The 17,085-nt window shown below is 35.0% G+C and overlaps 1 protein-coding gene across 5 annotated transcripts in view; it reads right to left on the bottom strand.

Annotated features, from left to right (window-relative positions):
• Positions 1 to 9,526: 9,526 nt before the first annotated feature.
• Positions 9,527 to 17,085, bottom strand: part of TRPS1 (transcriptional repressor GATA binding 1) — a 296,959-nt gene continuing 289,400 nt past the window's right edge. For all 5 annotated transcript variants that reach the window (XM_072603246.1, XM_072603244.1, XM_072603248.1 and 2 more), the window contains one exon: positions 9,527 to 16,151. In XM_072603246.1, coding sequence (XP_072459347.1) covers positions 15,090 to 16,151 — 1,062 coding nt within the window. In that variant the 3' untranslated portion in view covers positions 9,527 to 15,089. The remainder of the gene's footprint in view (positions 16,152 to 17,085) is intronic.

The raw sequence follows: 17,085 nt of genomic DNA, 5'->3' as shown, positions 1-17,085 counted from the left end.
AGAAGGTAGAGCTAGTAAAAGAGGAGGAGAAGAAAAAAAAATCGCAGTCCAGTAGAGGAGTTTTTAAGAAGAAATCCTTGGTCCACAGTGTCAACGTGTACCAATATGTCAAAAAAAAATGAGAAAAGAAAAAATAGTCTGGGTTTAGTGATTGTTATTGTTCATTCTTTTAGTCATATTTAACTCACATCCAACAAAACCATATTGTCCATGGGGTTTTCTTGGCAAAGACACTGTAGTGGTTTGCCATTTCCTTCTCCAGTGGATTAAAATAAACAGAGATTAAGTGACTTGTCCAAGGTCATGAATACTTAGTAAATGTCTGATATGAGATTTGAACTCAAATCTTCCTAATGCAAGGTCCAGTGCTCTGAGTCATCTAGTAGCCTCTTGGGTTTAATGATAAGAAGGTCATAAGTTGTCAGGGGAAAGCTGTAACAGTAAAATGATATAGCTAGAAGACAAGTTGCAAAAGGTTGATGAATGGAAATGTTTATTAAAAAATGGAGGTTTTTAGTATAAACTATACTTTTTAGAAGAATAGTAATAAACGACAGCAAAATAAATGGAATAAAAGCTTCAGGGACGGCAAAGTCAAGGTAAAATTTCATTTGTTGTTGTTGTTTTATCAAATTTATAGTGGGGGAAGAGGAGAAAGTAGAGGTGAAGAGATTAAAGATACTAGTAAAAGAGGTGATAATTGATGGAAAAAGGCCAAGGAACTATTGAGATTGAGTGCACAGATTGAGGAGGAAGAAAACTTTATCTTCTTTATGGACTAAGTAAAAGGAGAAGGGGAAAGATAACATCGAGCAGATTAGAGGAGTGAAGTTGAATGAATTTTAGTTTGAAAGTTTCTCTCAGAAAAGTAGGAGAACAGATCATTTGTTGAAATTTAAGGGGAAGAGTTTAGGATTAAGTGTTTAAAGAGAAAGATAATTGCAGTATCCATCATGATAACAATAATAATAATAGTTCACATTTGTAGTATTTTGATGGTTACAGTTATATTTGTATACATACATATGTATACATACACACATATGTAAATCTCATTTGAATTACTAAAATGTTAATACTAATAAAATATTTGAATTAGTAAAATAATTACTAAAAGGAGTACAATTTAATAATGAAAGTACAACGGCGGAGCCAAAATGGCAGAATACAGGCCAGGATCTAGCTGAACTCTCCCAACATTCCCTACCAAACAAGTTTAAAATAATGCCTCAAATTAAATTTTGAAGTGGCAAAGTCAACAGAAGGTCAGAGGAAGACATTTTTTTCCAGCCTAAGAATACTTAGAAGGTCTACAGAAAAGGTCTGTAGTACTAGAGTGGGCACAGACCCAGAGCACATCAGGCGCACAACAGTTGGCTTTGGAGGTAGTCATAAGAACTACAGCAGCTTTAGGAGCTCTCAGTCCAGAGATGGTAAGGAAATCAGACAACTGGTCAGAAAGAGATTACAAGAGACTCTTTGGGGCACTGGATGGTGATGGTGTTCATTGGTGACTTTGCAGTCTGTAAGTAGTTCTGGGTCACAATTCCAGGACAGAAAGCAGCATTTGTAATTCATCACAAAGGAGCAAGGTCATAGTTCCAAGGAGAAGAGATGTCCTTGATGCTTCAGGAGAGCAGGGGCCTTATTACAGTAAAAAAAACAAAAGGGGCACTAGTAGTTGTAGCTGTAACAGGGAACCTTTTCTGGGTAAAGATCAAAACACAAATCAGGAGACCAGTAACCACACTTCTCCCAAGACAACACCATCTTGGAAGCATTAAAAACTTATAGACCCCTAGAAATACCTATAAAAATAGCAGCACAAAAAAGCCTGAGGTGAACAGAGCCCAACGTTAATATAAAGTTCAAGTCAAAAATAAACCATAAAAATTAGCAAATAACAAAAAACCAACATGGCCATAAAAGGCTACTATGGTGGCAGGGAAGACCAAAACATTAACTTATAAGAAGAGAACAATGTGAAAACAACCACAAGTTAAGCCTCAAAGAAAAATGCTAATTGGATCCAAGACCAGAAAGGATTCCTGGAAGAGTTAAAGAAAGAGATAAAAGTGGTAGAGGAGGAAAAATTAAAAAAAAAATAGTGATGAAAGAAAATTATGAAAAGAGGAAATAATAGCTTCGTAAATGAGGATCAAAAATCTACTGAAGAGAACTCCTCAAAAAGCAAAATAAGTCATTTTTTTAAAAAGTACAAAAAGTCATTACAAAAATTCTTAATTATTGCAGTTGGGCAAGTGTAACCTAATGGTTCAATAAGAATTCAAAAAAGAATGGAATTAAGTAGAAAAATGGGCAGAAAAATAGAAGAAAATGTGAACTATCTCACAAGAAAAACAACCTGTAAAACAGATCAAGGAGACATAATTTAGGAATTATTGAACTACCAGAAAGCCATGGGAAAAAAAGATCCTAGACATCATATTTCAAGGGGAAAGTGGATATTTAATGAAATAGAGGACTTTAAAGTATTTCTGATGAAAAGATCTGAGCAGAATAAAAAATGTGACTTTAAAACAAAGGTATCAAGAGAAGCATGAAATGAAACAAAAGGCAAATGTGAAAAGAGTAATCCTAAGAGATTCAGTGGAGTTAAACTGTTTATATTTCTATATGAGAAGATGATACATATAATTCCTAAGAATCTGATCATTATTACTGAAGTCAGAAGGAGTCAAAATAGACAGAAGGCATTGCTGTGAATGATTATGTTGAGATGATATTCCCCCTAAAAAAGAGAGAGAATACAGTGTTGAAAAAGAGGTAGTCAATGGGAGAAGGAGGAAGAGGTAGAATGGGTAAAATTTTCTCACATAAAGGAAATGTACAAGGGAAAGTTTTTACAGTGAAAGGAAAAATGGAGAAGAAGTAGCAGAAAATGCTGAAACTTCATTCTCTTCAGAATTGAATCAAAGGCGGGTGTGTGTGTGTATGTTCAGTTACATATAGAAATCTATTGTAGTCAATAGGGAGATAGGATTGGAATGGTAGATTGAGGGAGGCAGTGGTTGGAAGCCTGGTAGACTTTTGAGGTAGGATGGATAAAAATACAGAGAGAAGGAGAAACAGAGAAAAATGGCATGGAGGGAGTTGCACAGTAAATAATCATAATTGTGCATGTGAAAGAGATCAGTTAACCCATAGAAAGGAAGCAGATAGCACAATCAACTGGAAACCAGAATCCAACAATATATATAAGAGATACACTTGGGATGGAAAGAAACACTCAGAGTGTAAATGAAGGGTTAGAGCAGAATCTATTACATTTCAACTGAAGTGAAGAGGACAGATATGGCAATCATGATCTCAGACAAATCAAAAGTGATAATAGACCTATTTGAAAGACATGATCAGGGCAACTACCTTTTGCTAAACGGTACCACAAATAATAAAGTAATATAAAAAAGTTTTACAAAAATTTTCTCTGATAAAGGCTTCATTTCCCAAATATATAAGGAGCTAGTCAAATTTATAAAAATAAGAGCCATTCCCCAAATGGTAAATGGTCAAAAGATATGAAGGTGCACTTTTTAGAAGAAGAAATCAAAACTATTATAGTCATATATAAATTTGGTTAATTACTATTAATTAGAGAAAGGCAAATTAAAACAACTAGGAGGAAACATCCCACACCTATAAGAAATAAAAAATGCTGGCAGGAAAGAGGGAAAATAGGTACATTAATGAATTGTTGGTGGAGTAGTGGACTGGTCCAACCATTATGGAGAAATCTGAACCTGTTTCTAAAAGACTATAAAACTGCATACCCTTAGATCCAGCAATATCACTAGTAGGTCTGTACCCCAAAGAGCTTTAAAAAAAAAAAAGGACTTATATATACAAAAATATTTATAGCAGCTCTTTTTGTTGTGGCAAAGAATTGGAAGTTGTTGGAATATTCATCAAGGGGAATGGTTGAATAATTTCTAGCATTTGATTGTGATGGAGAACTACTGTACTATAAGAAATGACAAAGAGGAGGTGGTTTCAGAAAAAAACTACAAAAACTATATGAACCAATGTAAAGTGAGATGGAAAGAACCAGGAGATCATTGTGCACAGTAATAATGATCAACTTTGAAAGATTTTGCTACTCTGATCAATACCATGATTGAGAACAATTCTAAAGGACTTATGATGAAAAAATGCTTTTTATTCCCAGAGAGACAACTGATGAACTCTGAGTCCAAATCAAAGTATAATTTTCTCGCTTGTTTGTGATATGGCTACTATATAAATATATTTTGCATAATTTCACATGAAAATTGATGTATTAATTTGCCATCTGAGTAGGTGGGAAAAGTGTTGAAAGGAGGGAGAAAATTTGAAACTCAAAATTTTAAAACAGAAAAAATTTAAAATAAATTATATATATATGTAATGAAGACATATCTGAGGGTAAACAGCAAAAAAAACAAAAAATGTAGTTGATGCAGTCAGAGAAATTTGTGAGTTCCTCTAGTAGTATCTGGTAAAGTTGACTATGAAACCAGAGGAGGCAAATGGTAAGTGTTATCTTGGATTGAAGATTTTCTGGGTGAAAATGATGGAAAGTCAAGGAAGTAAGGGATTAAAAAGAATGGATGTTAATGAAGTGGGTAACCATGGACTTAATCTTCTGTAGGGAAGAAAGTAAAACGATAATAGGGTAGAGAAGATAGTGGAGTAAAATCAAGGACTGAGTTCTCCCAAATTCCCCTCAAAACAACTGCAAAATGGCACCTCATAATAAATTCTGGAGGAGGAGAAACAAACAAAGAATGAGATGAAACAATTATCCAGCCCAAGATGATTTAAAAAGTCATCAGAAAAAGTCTGTCTCATTGGGATGAAAGTATGTAATGTTAATGTAAGGTTAATGGTAGGTGGGGAGAAAAGTTAAAGATCTTCCCCACCCATTAATAGGCCTCAGATACCTTTTGTTAATTTCTAATGACATACTGGGTCATGAGGGTCATGCCCTCCAGCTCTGAAAAGAGTATATATATTCTCAGGTGAAGTTTTGCTTTGAGGATTACTTTTTTTGGAAAAAAGTTCATGTGCCAGATGTGACTATGGGCAGCTGTTTTAAGAAATCCCCTGACTTTGAAAACATAGGTGTTGGTGTTTTTCTCTCTGTTAATGTTGTATGTATTGCTTATGGTCAGACAGTTGGGAGCCCAGTTTGTTGGTGCTGCTTGTATTTTCTCTGTTGGTTTATGTGTTTGATTAAAGTGATTATTGACCCCTCAAAAGTTGCTTTCCTTTCAGAAACGCAGATCTAAGAAACTATACAGCAGGCACTCCTATGTATGCTGGGGTCCTTGCTGTTTCAAAGTAGAGCACAGTCCAGTGCAGGCATGCCCTAGGTCTTGGAGAGTGACTGAATTGGCTGTGGAAACTTCCAGAGCTCTCAGTCTCAGATGGTAAGAGTGGTTCAACTGGTCAGAAGATTACAAGGGACCCTTCGCTGGCATTGGGTACAGGAAGGACTCTGTGGCATTGCACATACACAGTCTCTGGCTGCAGTTCCACAGTGCCTCAAGTGACAACAGAAGTCAATTTGGAAGTCATCTAAATTTGAATTGACAATAATCACAAACTATGAAATAAACCTCTGTGGATTTCCTTAGGCACCTTATTTGCAAGAGAGATTCTGGAAGGTTAGTTTTATTCCTAAATAAGTATCTAGAAGGAAATAGGGGCAAATCAGCATTAGTATAGAAATAATCTCCATCGTTTTAGAAATCCTGCCACTGTGATGTATTTGCCATTAGCTGTCAATAAAAAGGATAGGAGACACACCACTTTCATTATGCCTTTCAATCATGTTCAACATTTCCTTTTATTAGTATAAGACAGAGATTTTGATCTTGTTACTTAACTGTAACAAGAGATTCTTTCTCTGGAATGTTGTGGAGGAATACCTTAGAAAAGTCCTAAAAATGTTTCAATTCTCTGTTCTCAGACAATTCTTTCATCTGAAGTCTCACATCTTCTACTTTAGTTGGATTTCTTGGCTTCATCTTTGACCTCATTTGTCATTGAGGGCAAGACTTTTCTGAGGAATACATACCATATCTACTTCTTCAATTGTAAGCCCCATGAGGGTAGAGATAAAGTTGAATCTAAACTTTATGTCTCCTCAAAAGTCGGTGGGCAACTATGGGATAGTTAAAAAAAAAGGAAAAGAAAAAAAAACTTGCAAAACTGAATTGAATTAATGCTCCCTTAGGATTAATTAATTAATTAGAATTAGAATTAATGCTCCCCATTAAGCATGGGGCCTTGTACTAAGCCAAAAAATTGAGTCTCCATGAAAATTTCATTTTTTTTAACTTCTCCGAGATATAATTGAACATAATTGTTAGGTTCTCTAGGAATTACTTTTGCTATATGAGGACACTAAGAAAGAAAAGTCAAATGTATTTGGGAGGATAAAGGGGCATGTGGGAATCTGACTGCCATGAAGGCATTTTCGAAAAATACTTCCAAAGACAAGACATTTTATTACAAGTTTAGATTGAACACTACGTGATAGAACAGACCAAGTCAGATTTCTGCTGCTTGCACAGTGAGGGGCACAATAAATACTTGCGGATTGAATAAATGATTGCCAGGACCATTGCTAAAGGAAGGATGAATTATTTTTTAAGTATCTTTTTCTATCCTGTAATTTTTAGAATAATTTTAATGAAAATAACTTACTATTATTTTTCTCAGTATGACTTGAAGACCATGTAAATAGCTGTTTCTTTGAATAATAATGATAGTTAATATTTGTAGAGTGATATGTGCCAGGTACTGTGCTAGGTGTAATACAATTATTATATTGCTAATGTTATTTCCTCAACAAAACTAAAATGTCATGTAAATATTTATATAATAATGATGATGATAATGAAGAAAGCTAACACTATAGAATGCTTACTTTGTGCCAGGCAATTATTATCTTATTTGATCCTCACAGCAACTCCGGGAAGTCAGTGCTGCTATTATCCCCATTTTACAAATGAGAAAAATGAGGTAAACCAAGGTCAAGTGACTTATCTAGAGTCACATAGCTAGTAAGTGTCTGAGGTCAGATTTGAGTTCATTTCTTGCTGACACCAGGCCCCAAACACTATCCACCATATTGCTCTCCCAAATATAAAGGGGCATTTGATCTTAACATCATCACTCTGCAGATGGGTAAATTTCTAAGATATTTGAGGCTTTATGGAAAATAATGAAGGCTGTTTAGTAGAGTTTTAAATTCAGTAATTGTGGAAGGGTAACACAATGATGATCAACACTCATCATGGAAGAAGTCCATGAAGATGCTTAATGAACGTTTGCAGGTACTAAGCTGTCCTTCAAAACGTTTGCCATCCAAAGCTTTTCCAATTCCAATTGGAGAAATTATATTTGGCTACTGCTATGCCTCTAGTTATATTTATCATACTCTTTTTCTAAAAGTATCTATTGTCAAATAGCTTTGCCAGTCTTTTGTGTCTCCTCCAAAACAATGGTTCTCAAACTTTTTTTGTTTCAGAATCCCTTTTTTTTGGTTTCAGAATCCCTTTACACTCTTAAAAATAAGTGACAGCTCCAAAGAGCTTTTGTTTATGTGGGGTGTAATTATCAACACACTCCACAATGGAAATTAAAACATAATTTTAAAAATATTTATTTTGTATTCATTTTAAATTAATGGTAATAGACCCATTACGTTAACATAACTTTTTAAGTAAAAATAACTGCATTTTCCAAAACAAAAGTGGAATAGAATTGTTTTATGTATTTTTGTAAATCTCTTAAATTTCTAACTTCACAGAAGGCAGTTGGATTTCTCCTATCAACTGCTGCCTTGAATCTATTGTCATTTTGTTTGAAATAAGATGATCCAGCTTCACACAGATGAAAAATATTTAAATAGACAAATAACATTTTCCACATTATTAAAAGAATCTTGACCTTAAAGACCCCCCAACAGGATCTCTGGGATGCTCAGAGATTCAGACACCAAACTTCGACTATTGCTACTCTGAAAGAAATGATGCTCCTTTGTCTATATTGTTTTGGAACCAGATGTTTGCAAAATACTTAAGTGACTTCCATGTGTAATTCATTCTAATATATATTATAACAGTAATATGAGGATCATATTTTAAGTACTTTGTAGGCAATTATGAAATCATTTTCAATATACCTTTTATTTCCTCCCAAGAAATCATGCGATTTGTAATCATAAAACAATTTGTAATGATTTCAAATCTTCTTTATTTTCCTTTCCCTCAGTTATTTTTGTGTAACTTGGCTGGGAGAGGAAAAAAGAAATATTATTTGTCACTTCCTTGTCTACTTTTATGGACTTTTCATCTTCTGGTATGAGAGTAGTAATTTGAATATGTTAGACTGCTTTTTTTTCCCCCTCATTGGGGGGAAGAAGAGGATGGAGTGAGTAGAATATAGGAAGAGAAAAACACAAAAAGGATTGCATAAAAATTGAATGGTATTGTTCATATTTATTTTCCTTTCAAGGTTTTGGTTCGAAGCATCACTGTTCCAGGAACATGATCAAATTACTTATCCAGAAACTCATTGCTTTAGTGCCTATTTGGCACAACCAGAGATGCACTGGACTCTCAGATACACAACAGAATTCTACCCATCTTGTCCTCTGGTCAGACTATGCAGGGGCAATATATTTTCCTATGGTTTCAGTTCTGCAGAGGCAGAGGATGAAGAGAAATATGGAGGAATTTGGTGAATGAGAAGCAGCAACTAGGACATAGAGGACTGAGTGCTAACTCACTCTTCCTTCCTCTACCCTAAATAGAAAGCAGGTAATAATTGTGATGTCTGTTTCTATAAATGATTACCTCAGTTTCCTCACCTGTAAAATTTAACAGAATCTTGTGAGAATCAAATACAATAATCTCTGTAATGCACAGGCACTTAATGTTTATTCCCTCCCTTACTACAGTATGCGCCTTAAAAGAAAATTTAATTTTACTGAAAATGATTCACTTTTATTTTAAAATTATTTTATCTAAATAATTTTGCTTCCAGTTGTGAATCCCATTATGGACACTAATAGGTCTTTGCTAATGTTATCTCCACATTCATTTTTAACTTTAGTATTCTCAAATGACTATATTAATTTGTCTTTTAAGTGTCATTTTTATCTTGACATACATGTTCTTGAGATTGTAAACTCATCAAAGGCAGGTGTTTTTATTCCATTTCTACATATTATTATTTCCATTTCTATATATTTTTCTACATATTTCTGATGTTAATTGACTAGAATTGAAAAACAATAACTACTAAAAACTGAACAAAACCAAACAAAAGCCATTTCTCATGAGGATCTCTAGTTGAAAAAAAATTGTCCCAGAACCCCAATGGGCCAAGCAGTCTAAAAACTAATTGAATCTTTCATACCAAATCACTCTAGTCCCTCTCATTTCCTGAACCTGTATGGAAGTCCTGAACCTATATGGATGCAAGTGTATCTGTATAAACCATACCAACACCATTATTTATAACTGGTGGTAAAACTTTATTATTCAAGTTTAGATGTAACAGACATCTTTGCTGCCTGAAGATTGTTTGCATAAGAAATACACCAAGAACATGTTGTGAGTAGAAATGAACATGCACTATGAAAACCAAAATAAAATAAAATAAAAATAAAAATAAAATAAAAAAAATTCCATGTGTTGTAAGGACAGAACAATAATAGCCAACATTCTAAAGTTCAAATCAGGACTACAAATTGAATTTTTTTCTTAGCAACATGAAATCATTCCATATGAAAGACATTTCTGCTGGTGAATATTGCTGCAAGATAAATTTACATTGGCATTTTGAGATGTTTCCCACCCCACCCCATCCCACCCCACCCAATCATCTATGTTGTTGTTTGGCTTAGTATTACTATCAGTGTTAGTTGCCTTGTTGGTAGCCATTAGAACTATGGTTTTTATCAGCTTTGTAATAGTTTTGTCTTTCCACAGCCTTCACTATAGACTGTATAGTGAGAATATTTATAGCTCATCTACAAAAGAAAAAAAAGCAAAGACAAAAAAATAAAACAACAATCCTAACCTTTTCTGGTCCTTGGAGCTAAGGGTTTAAATAAGCTCCTTAGCTACATAATACTACTTGGCACTTGTACTGTGTCTCGCAGCCAAGGACCTCAAAGTGCTTTCCAAATAAGTACTACATTATTACTATTATTAATAATGTATTCTATTTATTTATTTTACTATTGTACAGTGGAAGAACCTGAGGCACAAAGAGGTTGCAAGTGACTTTCTGTAGGTCATATAATGGAGGTGGATTGAAAGAGGTTTGGGGAGAAAAAGTCTGGATTTTGGATGACCAAAGATCATTTTCTCCAAAGAATGCTAAAAAAAAAAAAAATCTCGCAATAAAATGAGTATTTTTTTTTTCCTTTCTCTGGGAGTAGGACACAACAACAAACAGGCAACTCTACCCTTCTTTTCTAGAGTGCACCTCATTAGTATATGTCATCCAGTTGTCCTATGTGGGCTGATGCTGGATTTCCCATTTCTTTTATCATCAACTGGACAGAATTCTGGCAAAGCAGTTGCCAAAACTCTTTATTACTATGGATATTCTTGCAACTTTCCCGGATGATTTCTCAATGCTAATGATTGGTATCAGGATCACATGTATCAAAATAGCAATGGAAAACCAAAAGTAAGTTCCTTTTGGAAGAAGGAATGATACCTTCTACTCTAGTCAAAATCTTCCTTGGAAAAAATAACACTGGACTTCCAAAGGACTCATACTTTTTTATTTTCAACCTTTCTTCATGAACAGTTGCATAATTGTACCTACCTTTTATTAACATATTAGCATAATGTTCAGGTTGAATTTTAGTTAGTGTTCTTATCTGATCCATGGCGGTCAGCAACTTTTTGCTCATCCTGCTGACCAGACATGTTTAGTTCCCAATGACAGGTAGAAATTGCTCTATCAAATCTTTAGGCCAGAGGCTGGGTTATAAGATACAAATGACCAGCAGCCTGGCTTTGGTATTCCAACTTTCATGGTCCCCAAAGGTGGCAAACACCTCACCTCCTAGAAGTAATGTGATGTTCACTGACTTAGCAGGCAAGCAGTTCAGAGGTGTCGAGAGAGGTTACCTTGTGATACTTTGCAGCCACACAGCAAGAGGCTAATAATTCCTTTATTTCATAGCAGTATTGATAATCTTCAATTAACTAAGAAAAATGTATTTTCCTCAGGCATTTAAAATATATACATATTTAATATTTTTGGAGCTGTAACTGCATTGGATCATAATAGATTATGTGCAGATGTGCAATCATTAACATAATGTGCTACCACAGGCTTCAACAAAGAGCTGTTAAGAGTAATATTTTTTTCCTTTTCTTTAATATTACCTTAGAAAAGAATCCCCATGCTTGTTTTCTAAAATCTACCTTCACTAAAAGAGAACAGCTGAGAACAAAACATCACTATCTTAAGAGTAGACTTTTTAGAACATCTCAATATGTCATGTAGAGAAGACTGGGCACGCTATATTTCCCTCGTTTGTATTACATAGTGATCATGTCAACATGTAGAGTGCTATCCTTTTCTTGAACACTTACAGGCGCGTATCTCTCAAAACTCAATCTTCAGAGGTGTGCTGGCTGTAAACTATTTTTCCATCCCGAACAACAGTCAAAGTGTGGGTTTATGTATGAGACAGAAGGATAAAAAAGAGGACAAACGAAGAGAGAGAGGGACAGAACTGGTCCATATCAGTTTGACAAGAATCATTATTCAGGCAGGATATGCACAGTTATTGAATGTTCAGGACACACTAACAATAGGTACTCTGAATAGGAATGTCCTTTGCCAATGAGGGCAAAATCGCTGGAAGAGCACCTTGGGATACAGAGAAGAAAGTCCTGTTTCAAAACCGACCATGAGGACCATAATCCAGAATGAGTTTATCTAAGAACAAACAAACGAAAAACCCCCAAACCCTCACCACTGTTTATTTTACTGTTTCTTAAGAGATGGGACAAAGAGATGGTCTAGATTTTTACAAGTGAAGGGGGAAAAAGGGAGTCACTTTTAGTGTCACCTTATATGCAGAATTAAAAAACATCCTTTTCAATATCCCACCCATCCCCCTAAGAGCAACAACAAAAATAAGAATGAAAGAGGTGTGTGGAACAAGCTTCTTCAAAGCAATGCTAACTAAGAAGTATACAGAAAGTAGACTGAAGAGAAATATGCCCAGAAGTATTTGTTTTGTTTTGTTTTGAAGATCTTCCATGTGCCGGTCATAGCTACTGTATCTTTTTTGAGGGAGGAAAAAGGCATGATGACAAGGAAGGCATGCAAACCTATATTGAGCAGCTTATCGGTGTCGAACACACTAAAGAAAATTATTTCAGGAATAGGTCCATCCAAGCGAAAGTGTTATAATACTGCCCAGTGAGTGAAAATCTCTGGCATTGAGCTGGGTGTGAGCTGTCCACACACACTGTTGCTTACAGGCTCCTAAAATGATGCACAGCTTTTTATTATTTTCCTTAGAAATCTTTGAACATAATTTCTGTTTGTTGGTTAGGACAGGCACCTCTCTTCTGGTATCCCTCAATTTTGCTAGTCTAGTTTTGAGATATGGGTATCAACATCCTATCAGAAAGAAACTGATATGCCATCATCTGAATGCAAGGGCTAAATATGCCATTTCTTCTTTTTCACTTATGAGAATATTAGAGCTACGCGAGATGTAAGTGAGATCAGAATAGGACCCTTCACAATGAAACGCAAGCAGAGGACTTAGTCCTGATTTTTTTTTTGAACATTAAAAAAATGCAAAGATGGAAATGACAACATAATATTGGAAAGACATTTTAAATCCATTCACTGCAACATTCATGAACCAGTTGAGCAATCTTGGCCATCCAACTTGAAGAGATTAAGACCCTGCACTGTGGAAAAAGAAAGGAACCCAAACAAAATGAAAAAAGCAACTGCATAATATTGTAAAAATGGAACGCGATGCTACTACAGAATGCAATAAAAACATGGGTGCCAAGTAGTCCAATGGCACTTATCAAAATAATTTCTGAAATGTTTCATTTGAAACAGACAAAGCAATAAAAAGAGAATATATGTTTATCATTTTAAGCATAACAATGTGAGTTAAGAGCTTAAGAATTAAAAAAAAAAAGTACTTGGAATGAATAGTGCTACCCTTTTTTTTCCTAAGTAGGCATAAAAATATTTTCATTTCCTTCTTATTTTCCATACCATTATATCAAGAAATTTCATTCATTTCATGTTACCGTTTACAACTTTAATGCACACACACACACAAAAAGAAGATATCTACTGCAATAGAAAGAGTTGCTTCATTACCTTGTTTGCTACATTTGCAAATGTAAACAGCGAGGCAGAGCCAGAACTGACTCTAATGCATGATGGAATATCTTTGTTGCATACGTACACTGTAGAAAATAATTATTCAATATGTCAGGCACCATTATTTGAAATGTAATACATTAATATTTACTAGAAAAATAAGTTTTTTTTCTATTTGTTCTCCCAACTTCTTTAATGAAATAAGTTAATCTGACAGTGCATCCAGTAGCTTGTAATATCTTCTACATCTCCGTGGCAAAATAATAATATTAACAATAATAATAAACTACTGGTTGGGACAATATAATGCAAATTATTAAAGTCAGTCCTTGTACATCCTTGTAGCAAGCATTGAGGATCGTCTAACAGCACCTTTAACCAATTATTTAATGTTCCGTTATTGAGCCCTATTTCCCTGAGCAGTTATGCTGAGGAGCTTTCCCTTCATGGATAGTTTTACAAAGCCTTAAGGATTAAAAGTACTATGAGGACATATTTCTAAGAATTCTATTTAATGCTATTTAGCTAAACCTGGAAGAAGTCTACTGAAGGGATTGACCAGTACATATACCAACTGTCAGTCTGTGGTAAAAGTAACCTTAGACTCTGCCTGACCACAAAGTTTTGAAAGTATATTTAACCAGAAAAACAATAAATAAATATAGCAGGTTACCCTGTGGAGATCATTTTTTTAATAATCCAAGCCCAGGATTTGATCAGATTTTTCATCTAGTTGTTTGAACTGAAGGGATTCCTTTCATTACATTGTGCCAGGTGAGGTTAGTGACCAAGTAGTGTCTGAGAAAAGAACTGGTTCTTCACCCAAGAGAAGAAAGGCCAAGGTGAAATCACTAGGTAAGCTTTAAGGACAGTGTTTATAACAATGCAACACCTGAGCCCAACTTAGCCCATGCTGCAAACTAAATAACCGTTGAGCATTTGGACATAGCTAATGGACATAAAAATGATAGGCAGGACTAGCTGAAGACGTTTTGCTACCAATCTCTATTTTTCCTTTGCTGCTTCTCCTCACAAAATCCTAACCCCAACTTGCACTTCTGTGTTCATAATAAGCAATTTTGCCAATGAAGGTAGTTAGGGCACTTGTCCACTATTCAACTTCCACCATTATTTTAGCTGCCCTGAAGAAAAGAAGAGCTCTGAGTTATCTCTTTCACCTCTCTTTTATGCGCAGGATTTCATGTTATTACAACAAAATTAGGCCACTATCTCCGAGTTTCTCAACAAGTAATCAGGTCAGTCCCTTATATCACCATTTTTTATATACATATGTATGTATGTATTCACATACATTGAATACATGTATATAGATCTATTTTATTTATTCTGAACAACCAGAAAAACTGAGGTCTAAAGGTATTTCTCAGGGATGTATGGCATGGTATACTTTATCCAAGACAGTTATGATTTTTCAGGTTCCAAATGTTAATTGCTACCATCTTCCTTTCCCATTGACCACTATTCATTTCACTTTTGAATCTTGGTAACCCACACATCAAAAGAAAAGAAGGAAAAAAAAAAGGTAAATAACGAGGGATTTTATACTGGATAAGGTAGGCTCTATGAAGTGTTTTTATAGGTCTTCATAAGACATTACAAGCTATTGAATTCCCATCAAGAAAACCTATTTCTATTTAATTGTGCTAAGTGCTAAGGTTTTACTCTTTAGGTTTTCCATTTTTTTCGGCTTGTGCATTGTTCCTATGTAGGCCCCTCTGGATGTGAGTGGTGAAGTCATACTTGTCCGTGCAAAGATGCTGGCATATGCTGCACTGGAAAGGTCCACTGTCACCATGGCAACTCATATGCAAAGCATACATCACTTCATCCAGAAAGACAATGCCACAGTGCACACATTTTGTTGAAAGTTCATCTTGAGTACTTCTATCAACTTTCTCTGTTTTTACTACATTCAAGGGACCTTCATTTTTAACATTGGATGGAGCCTTAGTTTTTTCCTTAGAGGCACCATTTGCAGTTGGCCCAGGTCTGGAATGCTTGATCGCCAAATCTAGAGGAATGTCATTGTCTGATCCAACAGCTGAAAAATGAGGAGGCAGATTAAAGGTGGGATAAGGCACATAGTTTTGGCAAGGGTTTGGTAGGCCAGGCACATGACTCAAGTAGTGCGGATTCCCAGGAACTGACAGCTTATATTTACTCCAGAATCGCAGCCAATCTGCTTCACTCTGGAAGTCATTGTGTACAAATGGAAGTCCAAAAAGTGGGTACTGGTACTTTTCAATAGGGCTTCCTGGTGGCGAATAATTTGGATGTTTCGCAGGTCTCATGTATTTTTCTATTGGACTGCCTCTCTCAGAACTTCCTTTCCCTTCTGATACTGATGAACTATTTCCTGGGTCTCCAGTACTTTCCTGAGGACTTTTTATCTGAATGTGCAAAGGTTGCATCCTTTTGTGAATATCCAGAGTTTGGCTGACCAATATTGGCTGCTGAGCAGAATGGCTTTTAGTCAATGAACCCTGGGCCTCGTATTTACTCAGGCTGGGGAGCTGAATTTCTCTCTGGTGACCTTCAGTTAAATGATCCTCTGACCTCCTCTCTAATGGGCTTCCATTGACGTGCTCCTCACTGCTACCCCTTGGCTGCTTGTTTAGCTGTTCAACCTGAAGTGCCTCTGGGTTAAGGCGCTTTCTCGTCCGTCTCCTAATGATCTGCTCACCGTTGTTCTGTTTGATGATGTTTAAAGGCCTGGGAGTCTGCATAGAAGACACGAGTAATACACAAAGGAAAAAAATATTAAAATGGTGATTTTTGTACAAATATACACTATATATGAGTAAAGAGCAACATCTGTCATGGTGAAAAAGATTTACAAACTTGCCTTCCTTTGACCAAAAGTAGGGTCAGTTCAAGAACAAAACAGAACTGAGATGAACTCTTAACCTAATTAAAACATCCAATACTGCTGAATCAATGAGTAAATTTTCAGTTTATTTTAAAATGATATTTATGAACTCAATAGTTTGTTTTCAGACTATATCATTTTATAATAAAAAAAGAAGCTGGGTAGAAAATTACTTGTAAATGATGATCTGGTGAAATATTTCTCCTCTTCAGTGTTAGACTGAGACATGGGAAACTAAGTGATTACTTTTGAAACTACTGGTAACATTTTTGGTACCTATGCATTTACATAATTAATTTAAATATGAAAATATCTAATAACAATGAACGCAACGAAAACCAAAGCTAGCAGGGTTAGAAAATAAAACGCTTATAGAGGAGATCAAAGCACATTTGCTGTTTCTGTTTTAGACCACCAGGATGTCTGTCATCTTTTTTATTTTTCTCCCTATGTTGATTTAACATTTTAAAATAATTTGAATGATGTTACATTTTAACATGTGAAATGTTTATTTTCTATTACAGCTCCAAATCAAGAAAAAAGGATACTGAAATCTGATTTAAAAAAAAAATCAATTCAGTACCAAAGTTAAAAATGGAATGGCTATATCAGGATGTCCAGTTTTCACCAAGTTACAAAGACATTATCATGAATTATTGATAAGAAAATTATTATAGATGTTATTTTTTCAAACACAAAGATATCAAATGGTTATTTTGAATTCATCATTACCATTACCCAAGTAGAAATCAGTTTGATAAACATTTACTAAGTACCTGTTATTT

The sequence above is a fragment of the Notamacropus eugenii genome, chromosome 4 (genome assembly GCF_028372415.1).
Source record: "Notamacropus eugenii isolate mMacEug1 chromosome 4, mMacEug1.pri_v2, whole genome shotgun sequence".
Classification (NCBI taxonomy): Eukaryota; Metazoa; Chordata; class Mammalia; order Diprotodontia; family Macropodidae; genus Notamacropus; species Notamacropus eugenii.
The sequence above is the reverse complement of the archived record's forward strand: the minus strand, read 5'-3'. Positions and strand labels throughout refer to the sequence as shown.